The sequence below is a fragment of the Seriola lalandi genome, unplaced genomic scaffold (assembly GCF_002814215.2).
Source record: "Seriola lalandi dorsalis isolate HSWRI2012SDOR001 ecotype SW California unplaced genomic scaffold, Sedor1 jcf7180002054948, whole genome shotgun sequence".
Taxonomy (NCBI): domain Eukaryota; kingdom Metazoa; phylum Chordata; class Actinopteri; order Carangiformes; family Carangidae; genus Seriola; species Seriola lalandi.
Window position 1 is genome coordinate 378489 of NW_019525499.1, and position 19670 is coordinate 398158.

A 19670-nucleotide genomic window follows, 5' to 3' on the forward strand; every position below is an offset into this window, starting at 1 on the left:
TTGCTGGTGTTGCACGTGTGAGCATGATCGGTGAGATTGAAAGGCATGATGCATTTAGTTCAACAATTTGCTTGGATGTAGAATTGTGTGTGTGTGTGTGTGTGTGTGTGTGTGTGTGTGTGTGTAGAGATAGAGAGAGAGAAAGGTCAGTGTTTGCCTATATAGATTATTCATGCTTGTGCCCATAGTTCCCACACATTTTAAAATGTATTCGCTGCAACAAGTTATTTTCATTAGTTTCATTAGTTTTCAATTCATCATTTAGCCGTGAGCCAAGATTGTTCTTTATCTGTCTGACCAATACCCTAAAATCCCAAAGTTTTCAATGATATTAAACAGAGTTAAGGAGCAAAGCTTCCCCACTGCATCTGGAAACACTATTTGGTATTTTGCTTGACGAAGGACTATCACTGTTCACTATCACAGTTTTTGTCATTAATTTTTTTCCTCAGTTGACTGATAAATTAATCAATTAATCGATTTATCTTTTCATTGCTAAGAATGCTGCCATGACACACAGCACATTTCACATCATCTTTATTTTTAAAAAGCCTAACAGTAATTCAAAGCAGCTTTACCGAGAATCTGTCCTCCAGATGTTTGATATACAAAGTGGAAAATCATCCTAACTGTGGAGTAAAACTTCACTGTGGACAGTTTCCCAGATTTACCAGTGCCAGGGCAAAAATTTTTATCTTATCTATACCTGTTGTTATCCATCTAAAGCGGACAAACAACTGTGCTGACTCACTCCTCACTTTCTATTTTCTTTTCCCTTCCCTGTGGGAAGACTCCTTGTTCCGTGTTGTGCCCAAAACACTGGAAACCACAGTTGCTTTCCCACCTACTCATGTGGGGAACAGAAACTCTGACAATCACCTGACCGCATGGATTCTTGTGGAATGAGTTCACTGAGTCGGCCTCACCTTTAACGCTCCAAATGGGCAGGATGGCCTTGCCCCAAAGTTGACATTAGACATACACATCAGTCTGAACAAATACAATGCCACAAATGCCTTCTGAATCAGCGTTTGATAAATTCCTGAGACACTTGAAAAATGCTCTGATGAGGCTATTTACGAGGCTATTATTATTAATGCTGATGATTTAACTGTTTACAGGTTCCTTGCGGGATCACATGCTGGCTGACTCACAGGTTAGGATGATCAATACTAGCTGGTTGTGGAAGCGGTGAGAGCCAAACACCACAGTCATCAGCACATGGGAAACCCCCGAATAGTACAATGGCCCACTTCGTTTGTTCCAAATCACCAGGTGGTTCAATATGAGCAATATTATTAGTTCCTTGCTGTCCAAATCTTTCACAGCATTACCGTACATGGGATGATCAGATCCAACGCTTGCTGAGAAGAGTGTCAAAAAGAAATCACCCCTGGATTATTTCTGAGTGTGAAAGAATCTCTCAAGAATCCCCCCAAATGTATCGATGAAGTTGAACTTTCCACTAATTAGATGTCCTATGTCAGACCTACCTGCCATACTACAGCAAGTCATATGTATGTAAGTGTAGTTATAGTCATGCAACTCAACTTTGGTACTGTGAATTTCCTCATAAATTCAGTCTGGAAAGATTAAAGAAAAGATATAAATCTAGTATAACTTCTTAAAAACTTTCTACTCAAATTTGAATGTCACATCTTTCCTTTACACACAGCAAAACATCCTTTGGCATGTCACTATGTCTGGTATTGTTACTGTAGTACAACTGAAAATCCTTATTTTTCTTTAATCAGCATAACTATCGTGCAGTGGTGGAATGTAGCCAAGTACATGAATGTAAAGTACTGTGAGTACTGAGAGGAAAATATTGTTTATTTTTACTTCACTACATGTATTTAACAGCAGTAGTTATTTTACAAATTAGACTTTCACACAGAAAACATATAAGCTCAAAGGGGGCAAATAGGAAGCATTGTTCAAAATAGAAAAGATAAAAGTTCTCACGCTGCAGTTGAAGTTGGCTCAGTGTTGTTCTGCCATTTTTACCTAAGATACCTGCCTCCTCCACCGCTAATTTGAAAGCACCGTGCTATTTACATATCCTGTTGTGCTGGTAAATATGGTTTGACAACAACTGTTTTTAACTTTCTTTTTTAATAAACCTGAACTGTGATACTTTGATTCCCATTAATAGGAGGCTATCATGACTTGATGTCTGAAAGTGCTTTTGATGATGTGATCCCGTCTTCAATCAAAAACATCAGCAATAATAATTGCTGCCTTGGCCGGCTATAAAACACCTCATATTAGAGAGTTGGCAAAGAAGCCAGTCCTCAGTCACGTCAATGTCATCTGACTGATCTATGCAAAGGAAGCAGAGGTCACAGGCAAGATGTTCGGAAACATGCTAAAACATGAGTTGAGTCTGACTCACTGGGGCTTTGACTGATCATAACCTTCACAATGTAAAAAAATAAAAAAAGGGACACCAGCTTTGGCTCCTGAGTGGCAGCGATCTCTTGAATCCAGCATGGACCTGCCACATGTCGTCTTCTTCATCTTCTCCCAGTGTTTTCTGTTTCTCTCTCTTTACTGTGCAAAGCAAAACATAATCAAAACAAGTCTAAGCTTTAAATGAGCTGCTGCAGTCTACTTTGTGCTCTATATGAAAAGTGCATATATGCACAGCACATTCTCCTCCTCTATTTAAAATTCACAGGACAACTGGAACTGAGGTTTATGATGATCACAAACATGTTGGCATATTACACGACTGTCTACTACTAATCCAGGTACTTTACATTAATGTATATAAGCCTCATAATACGCACCTATGTACACCCTCCAGAGTCATATGTCTCTTGTGTTCTGACAGTGTGGCCCGTCCCTCAGAGTGACTTCTGAACCCAGATCGTTCCATCAGAGCCCCATAAGCCTCGGGGCCCTGTCCCGGTATGAGGTGGCAGAACAGTGGGGAGAACCCTGGGGAGAACTGTGAAGGGGAACATCTCAATGTTCTTATGGCTCTTCTTCTCAGTGGAAAGCACCTCGGAGGCGGATTGAAACCAACCCCGCACTGACAATCACTTGACACAGCTTTGTGTAGGGGTGACATTCACTTCACATTGTTTCATTGTCATATATCTCTTTTTTTTTTGGGCCACTACTCGACAGACACCTCTGAAAGGTCAGGTTAACCTGGAGAGAGGAAGCGATGTGGGTTGGATAGGTTGGAGGATGAAAGACCCAAAGAAGCTAATTTCCTGATCAAGCCTGACCTCTACTGGCAGTAATGTAGAAGCACATATAAAAAAGCAAACAATGACCTAGACTGTGATGATCTCCAGTGGTGGAAAGAAACAAAGTACATTTACTCAAATTCTGTACCTGAGTATGATTTTGAGGTGTATTTTCTTAACTGGAGTTTGCTGAAGATCTCTGCTTTATTTCACCAAGCTAATAATCAGCTGCTGCTGCTGCTGCTGCTGCTGCTGCTGATTTGCATCACGAGTGGTATTAGCTCTTGATTGACAACGTCATGAAGCTGCCATCTGCTGGTTGTTGAACTGCTCTCCTGCAGCTCTACCTGCGTTTTAGTGTCCACTGGCTGCTTGTTTCTGCTGTTCTTCAGGTGCCATTTAGCTGCCTGTGATTAACTACAGCTGCAAATATTAATCAATCAGTTGATTGACAGTTTCTTTTAAAGCAAAAATTCCAAACATTTGCTGGATCCAGCCTCTCAAAAGTGAAGATTTGATGCTTTTCTGTGTCACATATGGGTTCTGGAGCGCTGATTGGATAAAACAATCACCTTGGGCAGTAAGAAATTTAACAGGCCACTATTTTCTTACATGTTATAGACAAAATGATGAATCCAGAAACACATAATAATGCTTTCATGTACTGTGTGGGGAAATGTTCTGTAAATATTCATATCTGAGTGTCAGGAGTGATCTGAGCTGAATTGGCTTTGCAGTGTATTACCTTTCTGGTTGTGCCCCCTCCACCCCCCTCCCATTCTGTATATCTCTAATTTATAGCTGCTACATGGGCGACAGGCTTGAACATGTGAATCTGCTCAGGGCATAATGGAGCAGCGGTTTTCTGCCCCGTGATTTTATGTAAAGTAAAATGAGACAGGACACAACAAGAACATGTATAATGGGTGAAACGAAGTACAGTCAGTTAGTTTGGCCTGGAGGAAAGCACTGACCAATTTTTTACTTTACTTTTTTATTTCCTTCCCTTCTCAAACCCTCTCTGCTTTCAGTCATTTACTTCTCCTTACCCTCTGTCCCCCTCTCCCGTTCACTGTATTCCTCACCCTTGTGTCATTTTCTCCTCTCCCTCCCTTCCACCCTCACAGAGAAACCAGGGCTTTCCAGGACTTGCCAAACATGTCTAATACTCAGACCTTTCCCAGGGTGTGGCTCTCTGGGTGTGTACGAGTCATAATTCATGACTCACATCTGGGGATCTGTGTGTTATAATCTTCTACGTTCCTCTATGTGTGTGTGTGTGTGTGGTGACGATCCCTGAGACTTGAGTGTGACTGAGACATGAACATTGTTTACGGTACAGATACATGTTTTTGTTTGTTTGTCTGAGGCTTCAGCTCTTTCAGTTTGAAATAAGATAAGGCACACTATATAAAAGTGCTCAAGAAATGTTGTCCAATGAGTTTTGATGCCTTTGACTGAATTTGAGCTCCAGTACACCTCTGCATTCGTCCTGTTGCTTCTGTCACACATGCACAGATAAGGTGGTGGCTTTGGGTCATGAGCTGTTCCCTTCACTTTCCCATTTCCATAATCTTGATAGAGGTTGAGTTTGTTTCATCAGCTCATAGAACTTTGTCCCAGAACAAACCTTCTCTCGATCGTTGACAAATAAACATGTCCACCTACGTCTTGGGCGAGCGCTCTCGACTTGCTGTGCAGTCATAAAGGGGTTTTCCACAAGATCTGTGCTCCTTGTTTCTACCAGGTTGTTTGCCATTTTCTACTTTTCCTGTGAGCAACTGTTGTTTTAAACTTTACACAACTGCTGAGTTCGGCAAACCAACCACTTTTTATTTTTAGCCTCATTAATATCTTCTTCATTTTCATGGTCACCTCTTTACTCCTCGTATTGATAGACAACTGCACCTGTGAGCTCCTTGTGTATGAACCAAAGTCTATACTGATGTAAACCTATTTCAATTAAAGCTGAGACTTGGCACTTTAATACAGTATACATTATTTTATTTCTAATTAAATGTGCACAGAGCCAAAACAACAAAAACTTGTAAACATACCTATAGTCTGTACTGTAGATGCAGGCAGCAGCCGGTTTCGCTGACAGTGTTTGCATGCACACAAAAAACTCAAATGACCCTTTTCCCTTTTCTCCTCTTTATCCTTCTCTCATGTTCCTCCATCTTTAACCCTCCAAACATAAACACGGTCACTGAAAAAAAAGAACAGTCAAAAAAATGTAACCTCTTCAAAAAAGAAACTCTTTATTGAATAAAAATACACAGACTACCAAAAATAATCAATTCATACTACAGCAGAAAAATAGCTGGGTGATTTCCAGCAGTGGGTGAAAGTAAATAAGACAGTCTCAATAGAACAGTATATACCCACACAGTGACTAATGATGATTTTAAAAAAAAAAGCTGGCGCTGCAAATAGTATTAGGCCTGTAGATAAACATGTCTTTCACCTCAACTTTGAGACACAACAGGCAGTTTCTTCAAGTGTAAACCTGCCTGAGTCTGTCCTTATACATCCTCGGGTGAAACTTACAGCACCAGTCAAAAGCTTGGGACACACTTGACTGGTGCTGTATATGTCAGCAGTTGTTTATGCAGCAATTAGCTGCATAAACAACTTGAAAGACTCCAAGTCAGATAATAAAATCTTAGGTTGGGTTGTGGACTTTGACTGTTAAGAATAAAGAGTCAGGAAAACCGGACTGCCCAGTTTGATAAAAACACTGAAGGATTCAACGACACGACACTGAAGATCTAAGGCACAAGTTTGACACACAGAAGTCAGAAGTGTCTCATCAAACAGCAAATGGCTCGAAAATTACAAATGCTTTTAGAAAATACATGATTGGACATGTGTCTGTGTCTGAAAGTCTTTCCAAGGAATTCTAATGAAAAATCTTTTAGTCTTCTCTCTGAATGCCCTTACTTTGAGGCAATGAGACATGAGCTTCTGCGTTTATATTGTTCCCTTTAAACCAATTTGCTTTGACATTTGACATCATGATTAAACAAGGCAGCTCGCATGAGTTTGGACTGTTGCGTACAGAAGATGGATCCAGGTTTCTTGATAATTTTGCCACAAATTTAAAAAAAAAAACAAAAAAAAAAAAAAAAAACTTCCTGTAGAAGGAAATATTATGAAAAAAAGTCAGTACTCGAGAAAGTTTCTGAGCGAGACGATGGAAAATCATCTACATTTAGCTTCCAGCTTAGTGTGACACACAAGCAACAACTGCTGCTTCCTTGGTATCATATCAGCCATCGCACCGCTGTGCCCACTCATGTGGTATATTTTTAGTAGTGTTCAAAACAGATACAAAGACAGCACAGCAAACTCCCACAGTTATACCCCTTTGGTAATAAGTCAATAAGAACATAAAATTCTTGGAAACAGCAGATGAGAATTATCAACAAAAAAAAAAAAAAAAAAATGCATGAAAAGGTGCAAACACGACTATTAATCTACATATACATCTCCATATATATAGATTACATTCAGCTGCTCAGTCCAAGCCTTTGCTTCCATCTTACCTGCACAGCAACATACAGAGTAAAAGACACACGAAGAAAGAACTGAGAAAAGCTCATTTTAACGCACAGGACTAAACCAGATGATGATTAACGATTCCTTTTGCATCCTGTGCAAGTATTTTAGCAAGATAAATCAAGGTAAGGTTATTCTTTACACTAAATGACATCCCTTAGGTTAAGTGCACTTGGGTGATCTTGCATTGAGAATTACAGGTAAAAAAGTACAGATAAAATGAGGAATATGTTTTACTCAAATGCAGAATGTGAAAAAATATGGCAGAAACCATTTATGATGGTTACTTAATCTAATATATATATAGGATCTATATATCAAAGCAGATGTAACATCCAATCCACAGTCCACTTCCTGTAAGAACAACCCCTTGTTTCCCAGATGGTAGAGGAGGGGTTTTCCACCGTTGAACCAAATCTAACTGAGCCGAGCCATCGTGGATCTTTGGTGAAATGGGACAGTGTAAAAATGTTTAATGGCCAGCGCAGATCGCGCTCAGAGTGAAAACTGGAAATGGCTGCAGTTGGGTGGGTGTGCAGGTTTTGTCTTTAAGCGGAGGAGTAGATGTATTTGGTCTTGGCCAGGCCGGTCAGCTCATCCTCGTAGCGTGGCAGGCAGCAGAAGAGAATGGCGCAGCCGATGCAGAGGATGGTGGCGCCCCAGCCGAAGCCGTAGGCCCAGGTGTAGTAATAGTGACCTTCGAAGATCTGCTCGTTGAACTTGACGGGGTAGACGATCAGAGCGATGACCTGGAGAATCACTGCAGGGAGAGACAGATGAAAAAGGTTAGGAAACAGAGGTGGTAAACACTAAACACACATTTTTTTTCTTTTTGTTCAATAAGCTGCAGCACGCATCCCATGTGCAAAACGTTTATAAGCCCTAACAACCTTCAAATTGATTTTTGACTTTAGATGTAAATGTAATATAACCGACTGAACAAGTAGTGCTGAAGTTAAACCTTAGGAAGAAAGCATCCTTAATTATTATTTAGTTCAACCCTCAGTATGTAACCATGAATGTGACATCACCTGTTTCCAACTGTGCCACAACCAGAGAGAACAGACAGAAATCTGATGTAAATTAATCGTCATCATTTTGACAGAAAACGTTGTGATCATGTAGAAGCCACTCACTCACAGTAAGAAGGGATTTAAATCATCACAATTACAACAAAATGCACCACAATGAAAATCTGTTATTGCATCTTAATCATTTTTTGCTTTTATTTCGATAGCGAGAGAGAGACAGGAAGAGAGGGGATGACATGCAGCAAAGGGCCACAGGTCGGACTCGAACCTTCGGCCGCTGCAGTTAGGACTAAGCCTTAGTAAGTGCTCTACCAGGTGAGCCACATCACTGACATCTCTTCTGATTGGTTAGTTTTCACCACGGAAGTAAAACTCGCTCATAAAAATTGAATTCCAGCACATAATAAGTTAGAAAAGCATTAGGAAATTAGTAAACAGAAACCATTTGGCCTGTCATGCAGCTGATTGGACAAACAGACGATACTGACGCTAACAGCAGGGTGTGGAACTACCATCGCACGAGTGTGTAAAATTTGCATCAATAGAATAACATAACACAACAGATGGAAGTGACTCGGTATCAGACCTGACACTGTGACACAGTGTTGGCCCTAATGCTTGACTGTCAGTTGTTCCAAGGAAGGTGTGACGTGGATTTGTCCGACGGTACAGTTTTCAGGAACTGTCATCAAAAGGTTGATGAATAGGTAGGTAGGTTTGATTTCATCAGAAAGAACCCTGATTATCTCTGGCTTTTTCTCAAACAACTTTATCAGCTTTTTTTGTCCTGTGAGGCCAGTAGTGTGTCACCATTCACCCAACAGGAGTGACATGATCATATTAACTTTATTTTTGGCCCATTCGCTACAAATCCTCCACATTACTGCTGACTATTTTGAAATGCATAACATAGAGGGTTTAGAGTTTTCATTATCAATTAGTCTGTTATTTTTTTTCTATTAATCCATTAGTCATTTTGTCTAAAAAATGCCAGAGGACAGTGAGAAATGCTGTAATGATGATGATGTCATAATTTCCCATTGGCTCAGGTGACATCTTCAAATTGTCTTGATTTGTTCACTTTCGACATAGAAAAGCATGAAATCTTCATATTTGAGAAGTTAATAGCAAATATTTGATGTTTTTGCTTAAAAAAAATGACTAAAATGATTATTCAAAATAGTTGCTGTTTTCTGCCAATCCACTAATCGACTGGTCAATTAATCGATTAATGGACTACTTACTGCAGTTCTAAGCTCTGAGAAGTGATATCTACAAATATTCTGTAGTGTTTATTTTGGTGCCAAAGTTTGAGGACTTGGTGCCAAAAAGTAAAAAATAATGATTTATATTTTACTACCCAAAACACTGCAGCTCACCAGCTGAATAATTAGACACACATTTTAGTCATCATTTGTCTTTAACAGTCACCACATGACTTTAAATGAGTGAAAAGCTTAAGAATACCAGAAGACTTTATGCAGCTGTCAACCCTCTTAACCCCTCCAGTGCTGGTTGATCAGTCACACAAAGCTTTGCTCCGCAGCCAAAGTTTATCCAAACCCACGTAGCTTCATCTTGACTTGTAGTAGAGACCCCAAACTCTTCTAAAGATACCTTTTATATGTCGGTAAAGTGTGGAAATGTGCATTAAAAGATATCGAGAACATTTCAATTTGATGGAATAGTAGAGAAAAAAAACCCACCAAGTCTCGAGTTTGAATATTTCATCCACTGTAAAAAATCATGTAACTGTGATACAATGATCTGAATTTGATTTGTATGATCCACGGAGGGAAACTGGAAGTGTAGTTATGATCTCATTATTCTTTTCTTATCTCTGTCTTTCTACATTCTTACTGATATACGAGTCACTTCTAGGAGCCAAGTGCTAAATGTCTCTGTAGCTACAACAGTGTGAGGCAATTTCACACTGAACAAAACTCCCTCCAGCACATTTAAAACTGACATCACATTACCTGTGAATTATGACTGGCTGCTTCACTTGTCAGTTTGGCAGCCAAAAGCTGTATGATTGTGTGTGTTTGCGTCTGCATGGGGTGACTGAGTCAGATGAATATACTAAGCCAGAACGAGCTGCGGTAACGCCTCACCAAAACCTCACCCTTCCCTCCTCCCATCGAAAACGTCCGACTCGCTTTCTGCTTTTTCCGCTTCATCACTCTCTTCTTTGTTTTGCGTCACATTTGCACACATCGTCATGTTCGGCCTTGCTCCCACCGAACATCCATTCCTGAATAGTACAATTACAATTTCCAAACGATTCCCAGCTGTGTTCACCACTAGTGGTGTCATGCAGATAGTTTCAGTTTCACGTACCAAGATTGTGAGACATCTGCCACCACCACGAATTTAGAGTGTGGCTCAGTGCAATTAAAAATCATATTTGAAAGTAAAGAGTCGTCTCAATGAAAACTGTCGGCAGCAATGGTTCCTGTCCTCTGTTCCCTGAAAATGCAGTTAAATTGCTAAACCGTTTAAAGCTAACACATGCAAGCCTAAACATGTCCTCTGAGGATCGAATATCACTGTACTGTACTGGTAAAAACTGAGGCTCGTGGTATCACTTACAGTTCATCTCAGTTATTTTAGTACAACTGAAACCAGGTGAGTCTGGATGCCACATTTCACATGTCTTAAATTTTTACTTAAAATCTTTATATCTGTGTGTGTGTGTGTGTGTGTGTGTGTGTGTGTGTGTGTGTGTCTTACCAACAACAATCAACAGTCCTCCTATGAAGGGCAGAAGACTGATGTTGAGCGAGCAGCACAGAGCCACACAGGAGATGATGAAGGCGATGATGAGGATGATGAGGCCGATGATCATCAGAGCAGCCACAGCCTGAGCCCAAGCTGGAGTCCAACACAAACAAACAAACAAATTAGTTACATGCTCGCAAATGTAAATAATAAACACCTAAGTTATAACTTGTAATGTGTTTTAATTGGCTTTTAGGAATCTGGGCGTCTATAAACGTTTCAGTGGATAAACTGAATTGTAAATAGTCGTCGAACTAAAAATAATAGTTCTGGCATGTCTATCCTGAAACGTTAAGTGGACACAATATACGTTTTTACACCACAGTGACACTGCTAGTGTAGAAATGTGGGAACATAATAAATACATGTAGATTTTAATCAGGGCAGAAAAGCTGGTGTCATATTTTTATTTACAGTTAATATTCTATTTATAAGATACTAGAAATAAACAGAATAGACGTATTAGGGATCTGTGAAGGAAAATGAGATGACTTTAGGGTCAGTGCCTTACTAACACAGATATTTACATAGCACTTCTATCTTTCTTGATGTTACGCCACCATGTTACCACTGCTTATTACATTACATTTCATGTATGACGCAATTATAACATCATTATTTCTGTCTGAATAGTAAGTGGGTAACTGTTAGATTTAGGTAGGGGATTATTTTGGCTTTGTTTCTGGGAATAAATCAGTCATCCATGTGGTGTGTCTGTGTGGTCGTTAGTCATTGTTGCAGCTTTCTCACACTCTCTCTCACACACACACACACACACACACACACACACACACACACACACACACACACACAGCACTTACAGCATGGACACATGACGGCACATTCCACAAGTGTACTAAGGTTCAAGCAGGATATGGAGAGAGGGAGGGAGGGAGGGAGAGAGAGAGAGAGAGAGACAGGAGCGGCCCACTTGCTGCACACACCCGCCACACCCTTCACAACACATTCGCCTCGGTCGTCAACTCCCTGACGCTCTCAGGACACGGACTCTATAATTATAAAGTACCTTGAGGCACCGATGCAGCCTGCGGAGAGCAACTCACACAGTTTGTAGAGCAGCTTTTACCGTGTATAATAACATTTGCTAGGAAAATATCTCAGTCCTCTTAAAACACATATTTGGAAGTTTGATTGTGCTCTGAACAGGTTTATCGTGCCCTCTGGGATCAAAATAACAACCATCCTGTGCATCTGATCTTAAACACACGGGTCAAATTTCAACACACAAAGCCATGATTAAGCTAACGTACACTGATGCAGATACTCCTAACATTTTTCTGCATATGACTCCTGCCAAGCCAACTGTGTGAATTTTCAACACACTGTTACACCCAATTCACTGTAACAGGAGCAGCCAACACCCTAAATTATTCACACCTGTGTGTTTGTGTTCCGAGTATTGCCCTACCTGCCTCGGCCTGAGGCTTTTCCCTCATCACGCATCAGACTAGTTCTACTGGTTTGAGCTTCTCCTTTATGCACAATAATGTTAAGTGGCGTTCAAGAAAAACCAGCAACACACTGCTACTTTCATGTCAGGACCAGTTCAACTAAATCACTCATCCTGAGCTTAAATGATAAAACTTACTATTATAGTGTGAAAGTAACAGTTGCACACAAGGGGAACAAATGTGCGCTAAAATAATGATACACTGCTGTTGTAAAAGTTTTTATGTGCATACTGGTGACTGAATGTGATCATGATTTCACATTGTTACGCTATGATTGTATGAATAATGAATTACATGATCACAAATACAAATGATTGTAATATCGTCGCTCTTGAGTTGTGAAAACTGTCTTAACTAAAGCACAGTCATACACCCACAGGCAAAAAAAATGTTTTAATTTAATTTGACAAACTCCAGCTACACCACAGTTTGTTTTAATTATCTCTCTCCCAGATTAGACTGTCCGGCAAAATAACATGTGACTGATAACAGCCATCCCAGAAGACTCACTTTCCCACAGACCATGATCGCCTGCATGACAGTTATGGCCAAAGACGTATCATACAATGGCAGAAATTAGCTTGCTACACTTTTACTACCATGAAAACCTTAATGCAGATTCAGGCTGATTGTTTCTTTTTAAAGCGTACGGTTGTTATTCCTCCTAAAGGAACATGAAGAAACATGAGGATAAAAACAAAACGCTGAATATGATCAGCTTAGCATTCCAGCTGTGGTTTTGAGACACAGTTATAATTCATCTGCACTGTGGTGAATTTAAAAACATTTTAATGTGATAAAGATGCGTCTGCACTACACTTTTCGAGCTCACAAACTGGAGATAGTGATGTGCAACCTGGAGAGTTTGGATTTCAAATTAAAATATTCATATTCATGGGAAAAACACCGGAAGGAATGGGCTCCACTTGGTGCATTTATATTAAAATTCTGTATTTTCTTCAAATGTTTTTCTTTTTATTAAACCATTAGCAACAGTGCACACACATACGGATGTTCCAGGCTTCATCAGAGTGTGTGTGTGTCTGTGTGTGTGTGTGTGTGTGTGTGTGTGTACTACAGCTTAGCATTGTTGTATTGTGTCCTCACGCCGGTGTTTTTGTTTTTGTTTTAAGCCAGGAAATGTTCGGTACTTAGTGTATCCACCGTGAAAATATCTGGGTGTGTGCCTGTGTGTCATAAGTGAACTCTAGAGCTGCCCATCCTGATTACCCTTGTTTAATGCTGTCCAGCTGTTCAACATCTGTTTTCCCCTTCAGATCAAATGTAAAGAGATTAGGCTGCATCGCTACACGTTTACTCAGTCAGCACAGACGCAGGAACATGTTCTTACCTGTAGCTTTACTACAAGGCTTTTATGAATTCTACCAATGCAGACACACGCCAACTCTCCCACACATATTGCATAAAGACTTGGCGCCAACAAATGCGTTTGTTCTACAACTGGGGAGATTTCTATTTTTTTTAAATTTTTTTTTTTTTTTAAAACCTTCAGCTCTGGTCTTAGAGTCACGGATAATATTCATCAAACGTCTTAGAAAAAGGCTTTCAAGCAGGCAGCAGGGATCAAGTCGACACCCCGTGCTTTCCTTGAAAAGATTTTAATGGGACACCTGCCCAGCCAGCAGCTCTGGGAGCTGCACCAGTGCTTCAATTCATACTTTAGAAAGTGTTTTTTTTTTTTGACTTGCTCAGTTAAAAATGAAAACCTTTCACAGTTTCAAATCAGCTGACAAATTCAGTGACAGAGGTGGTCGTGAGGGAGTGAGGACTTTGGTCGTTCATGTAGGAGTGGATGATGGAGAAAATCTCCTGAGAGCTGACACAATCATTCGAACAGTCAATGAACAAAATATCAACCAACAACTATTCTGATACTCAATTAACTGTTTCAGTCTCTCTCTGGTTGTTCTCTGGTTTCAGTCTCTCAAATGTTATGTTCATTAAAATGTATATTTTGGGATTTTGGACTGGAATTTGAATTTTACGCCACTATTTTTCATCACTCTCACATTTTCTGGACAAAACAATAAGATTGAGAAAATGGTTGGCAGATAAACCAATAATGGTTTTCTGCATTATTTGTTGCATGGCTCGTTGGTGCCTGTTTTTGGATAATCCACCAAATTTAATTAAGGTATTTATTTCCTCTCATGGAACATATTGTCATATCGCCCTACCCTTGTGCGGTGAGTCATGTCACATGAACCTAGTAATTAATTACAGTCCAAATGTTGTCCAAATGATGCAGGACAAAACATGTTTATTCCTGCTGTTCATATCAAAGCTGCACTTTCTTTGACTAATATCCGTCCCATCTACACAAGCAGAGGTCTGAAGACAATGACAGGGAGTCTGTTCGGTCTGATGGAGGCATTCACTACATCCTACATCCGCACACATCATCTGCGCTGGTCGTGTTTGTTTCCAAAGTTTTTAGTTCACCAACGTTTCCCCACAAGTATTTAGACCAGAGCTGTGATACAAGAATGTTAAGAGGAACTTCAGGGCAAAAATGCATCAAACATCCAGCCAGTGGACTTCTGGCAGCGGTGGTTGTCTTTTGTTTGACTACTTAAGTCCTGCTGAGACTAAAGGAGACACAGCCAGAAAGTTTCTTTTCCAAGTATTTTTTTTCAGGCCTCAGTCTGGATCTATGGCAACACCTTCACAACAGTTTACATTATGAGAACTAAATTTAAAAAAAATTGTGTTTGTTAATCAGTTTTGAGGTTGAGTCACAAGCTGACATCATGAAATGTGTTGTCTGACAGTCAAACTTCCTCAAAACTTTAATCCACCATAATGTATCTGAGAACATAGAATCACCAAATATTTGCCATTTTTGCTTGAAACCCAACCAAAGCAATTAACCAATTATCAAGATATTTGCAAACATAATTTTATTTCGATCAATTAACTGACTGCAGCCCAACACTGTAACATATTAGATCATTTTGATTCGTGTAGCAGAGCTTGACAGGAGTCAACAAAGGCTCGCTTCAAACAGCCTAGAGATCGGGATCAAGGGATAGCACTCAGGTTATGTAGAAATATCTTGAAATACTGGATCGTTGGAGCTTTGATCAAGGACTCTCCAGACGCACTTCTACCATTAACCTGGCTGTGACATGGCCTCCTCTGATACAAGTGTATGTTTAGTGCAGAGGAGGTGTGTGTACACTGGTCAAATTCACTCAAATGAACGCTAGAAATGTTCATAATGTTGCCCGTGTCTCAGAGAACATTTATATCTTCTGCAGGTCACAATACAGAGCTACACGCTATGAGCGAGGCGACTTCCACAGTATATGATAAGGGCAACAGTGCTGTCTTTGTTTGGGACTTTGGGCGTGGAACAACACAAATACGACCTGAGAGGGGGAGAGAGTGAGAGCACAAGTCTGATCTGCTCACAGTTATTCTTCAACAAAACCCATTAAGCGTTTGTCTATAAATAGTCTTATCTGTGTTTCCATGTCTGACAGGTATCCAGCCGTCTGGAAATCTGCTTCTCAACCTGTTTGTGTGGAACGGAGATCACAAACTATTTGTGGACAACTAAGTTTCCACAGATCCCAGATGTTTTTATTTGTTAGTGATATTAGAAGTAGTTCTAGCAGTAGCAATACAAGTTTTAAAAGAAAGAATAAACGCAGCAACAGAAGAGCCTTCAAGTACATCAATAGAGATTTAATGGCTGGGAATGCACTGCCATTGACTGTTACACAAGATTTTATCAGTGTATTACTGCATCAGTCTGATATGACTCTGGCCCGCAGCTCATATTAAATCACAATGTGTATGAAAATCTGATAAAGGAGAAATCATCGCATATTTACTAGCAGTAGTCGGTTTATTAAGAAGGGCTTTTAGACTTTTTAACCAGAGCAATTTATTTTTGATTATATAAATCTGAGGTCAAATTAGAGGAAATAATAATAATGATAATAATAATAATAATAATAATAATAATAATAATAATAATAATAAGCCCATGTTGTGTCTTTTAACCTTCTGTTTTGAGTTTTTCATACAAATGTATCAAGTTTCTGTCCATTTTCTGTAGCTTTCATTTTCTACCCCTGGCTCTTCTAGCACTCATATGAGGAGGGAGTACCTGTGTTTGAATTGCTTTCTTTCTTTTCTTTCTTTCTTTCTTTTTTCTTTCTTTTTTTAAAGCTTCTCCTTGTTGGAAACATTGGTATCATGGGCCTTAAAACCCGCTGAACACTGGGCAATTTAAATACACTGAGCTTAAAATGAAGAAGTAAGTCCAATAAATATTTCCCTCAGCACCGAACAATTACATTTGACTTGGAAAAGAGGCTTTTTACAAACGACCTGCATTAAACCCCCCTCCTCTCTACTGTTTTTGTCCAGGCTGGAAAAGATAAAAGACCAGGGAATAACAGTGAAGACCAAAGTTCAGTCTCTCCAGGACTGTAGGCCTTCCTCCTCCCTTCAGCCTGGAGTTTGTGGTTGTTGTCAGAGGTCGAGTCCTTCGACTTACAATATGCCAATGTTGAATTTTACATCCCAGCGAGACATGCAGTGAATCAGGTCACGTTATTAGCTCTGTTTAACCATGTAGCCTATTTTCCCGATTGTCACAGCATTCGCTATTTGTTGTCGGTGTTTCAGCGACCTATTGTGTGTTAATGTGCACTGTAAACCGATACTTACAGAACTCCATGAGCGACTTGCAATCCCAGTCGTCATTCCTGCCTCGGCACCGCTCCCACATATTGGCGTAGTCAGACTTGCCGTCCTCGTCCTCCACCCATCCCGATGTGGCGGCGATGGCGATAATGTCAAAAATAATGGCGAAGAGCAGCAGCAGGGGCACGATCCACCTGCATCGGGGGTAAGCGATCCCACAGCGAAACATGACGGACGGTCGGAGAGCGAGGAGCGAGATGGAGAGATGGAGGAGCAGCTGGCGACCGCGGTGCACACCGTCCGATTATATACCTACTGTCTTCGTGCGTCTTCACGCGAAGAGTGAGTGGGTGTAGCGTGGATACCAAATAAAAGCCCCACCCGACAGTGTAATGCAACCTGTGTCAAGACCTGGAGGGCTGGGCTTGTCTGGCTGTTAAAGCTGAGTCAGGTCACGCCCAGCCCCATGCACTGTGTCATATTACACCCTGAAAGAAACACACTGTTTTCCTGTAAGCACCTGTTTAACCCAAGTCCTAACCCCCAGAATTTATTTTTAATGATAAATTTGATTTCTGAGTTACGGGATACAACAGGTAGCTACTGACTGGGCTGTGAGTGGGTGGGGTGTGAGAGGCAAGGTAGAAAAGGAGAGAAAAAGGAGCCACTGAAATGATGCAGTACATACAGTTGCCACAAGACGTCACCCATCTCTCTCCAACAGCAAAAGGAAACCTATGATTACTGAGAAAATACATAAAAAAATAAATCTAATTCACATAATTATAGTATTTTTCTAGTTTATGCATTTTTGACCACATAAACCTGAGATACTGACTTAAAGTTCAATACCAACATCAGATAATTTGTCTAAACTCATCATCTTAATTAATTTTTGTGTTATTCATATATGTATTGATTTTTTTGGATGGTTTTATTTGTACTAATTTTACATATGGAAATAAATCTTGGATCTTAGCTTTATGCTTGACCTTGTGCTTTACCCATCACATTTTAATTCCTGCAAGTGCAATTTTTCTTTTTGAAACTATTTTTTGTCTTTATTTCTTACAACTTGTGGTGTATTTTGTGCCTTTTACTTTATTTATAAATAGACGATGTTCAGAATGTACATATCACATAGTTTTACTTTAAAGTTTAAACTATGTAAAATACAATATAATTTTTTTTTATTTTCTTTAAAAAGTGAAAAACAAAGGAAAACTGAGGCTGGAAGCACATCTACACTGAAGCATAATGCATTCACCTAAGAAAAAAAATCTGCTCTGTTTTCTGAATTAACGCGATTATCTCAGAATTCTGAGAAAAGTTTTCTTTGACAAAATCCTCTGGTTTTCTAAATTTACGAGATCATATCTCAGAGCTCTGAGATAATAACCTCGTTAATGCAGAATACTACCAGAGCAGATTTTTTTTTCTCAAGTAAATACATTACACCTCAGTACATCTACAATTACTTTCTCAATGAGAAAGATCTTACCCCGCCCACTACGCTTACTTCCTGATTGAGAAATTCCAGGCCTTTTGCCCCGCCCACCACCGCTGCTTGCGCGAGGATAACAGGTGAAACACGGCTGCTATCAAGATGGTCAGTGGAGGAATCATGGGAGAGACTCGGGCACGTTTGAGCTTCAGTCAGAGCCAGAGTTTTTCAGGAGTTTTTTGTTCAACAAAACTGGCGACTAGAAGACGTATCAGAACCGTAAGTGTAGTTAATTGGTTAATGTTGTTTGTTAGCTTGTAACTGGCAGTGGCTGACACAGTGTCAGTGGCTGTGCTAATGCAAACTCTTGCTCTCTGTATTGACAAGGTTTCGCTGACCGGTGAAAGAGGAGTGTGTGTCCAGATAGTTAGTGGAGGAAACATCAGATAGACTCAGCTACATGTTTGAGCCAGTCTTTCGGCAACTAGCAGACACATAGGAACAGTTAGCGAAGTTAGCATTTGTTTATGTTGTTTGTTAGCTGGCAAATGGCCTTGGCTGACAGTGTTAGTGGTCGTGCTAATACATGACGTATGAATCCCTGTCTGTCTGAATCAGTTTAATGAGACTGTCATTGGTTCACTGCAGTTCCTGGGTTTAAATAGGCAGTCAGGCCTATTATTTAAAAAAACATCACATGGACATGTTAACAAGGTTTAAAAAGCTCCAGTATAGATTAGAAACCAACACCGTTCTACAGTGTCCTATGTTCTACAGAATCAGACTAGGGCTGGGACGATTATCCGACGTAATCGACGTTGTCGACTATAAAAATTATTTGAACTGGAATTTTAGTGTCGACGCGTCGTGTAAAACCACACAGGGTAAATTCATAGAACAAAACCGGAACTTTCTAATGGGACCGTTTATATCCATCGTCTTTGGTTTACCCGGATACAAGCGCAGCGCACGGACTGGGACAACGCGGTGACGTAATTGAAGTCATTGACTACGTGAATGATTTGCGTCTGTGTAATCTATTTCAACAACACGGCGGCGTCTACCAGCAGTACGACGGAGCGTGTGGAGCAATACGCGGCAAAAAAGGCTCGCACACGGTCCTCCAAAGTTTGGGAATACTTTAATCTTGACACCAACAGTGCGGTAGTCTGCAGACTCTGCAAAGTGCATCTGGCATATCTCTCTAGCACGACAGTCATGCACGAGCACATAAAGAGGTAACACCACGGTGCAGCGAGTCAAGATGTTGGACGGGGCAAATTGTTATATTAAATAACTAACTGGAAAATAATTGCAATAAAATTACTGTTAGGTTAATAAAAAAAAATAATCGTCAGATTAGTCGAATTGAAAAAATAATCGCTAGATTAATCGTTTAAAAAATAATCGTTTGGGACAGCCCTAAATCAGACAACATCAATAACTTTAATGTTTTCAAATTTTCTTGCTTGTATCAACAGGCCTGCCAGTCACTGTGGTC

The 19670-nt window shown here is 40.1% G+C and overlaps 1 protein-coding gene across 1 annotated transcript; it reads right to left on the reverse strand.

Annotated features, from left to right (window-relative positions):
• Positions 1 to 5437: 5437 nt before the first annotated feature.
• On the reverse strand, positions 5438 to 17121 carry perp (p53 apoptosis effector related to pmp22). Its single transcript, XM_023394424.2, has 3 exons — positions 16750 to 17121; positions 10526 to 10666; positions 5438 to 7521 (listed from the first exon to the last, which is right to left on the reverse strand). Exons 1-3 carry the CDS (start codon positions 16952 to 16954, stop codon positions 7310 to 7312), a joined length of 558 nt encoding a protein of 185 aa, XP_023250192.1. The 5' UTR covers positions 16955 to 17121; the 3' UTR covers positions 5438 to 7309.
• Between the last annotated feature and the right edge of the window lie 2549 nt (positions 17122 to 19670).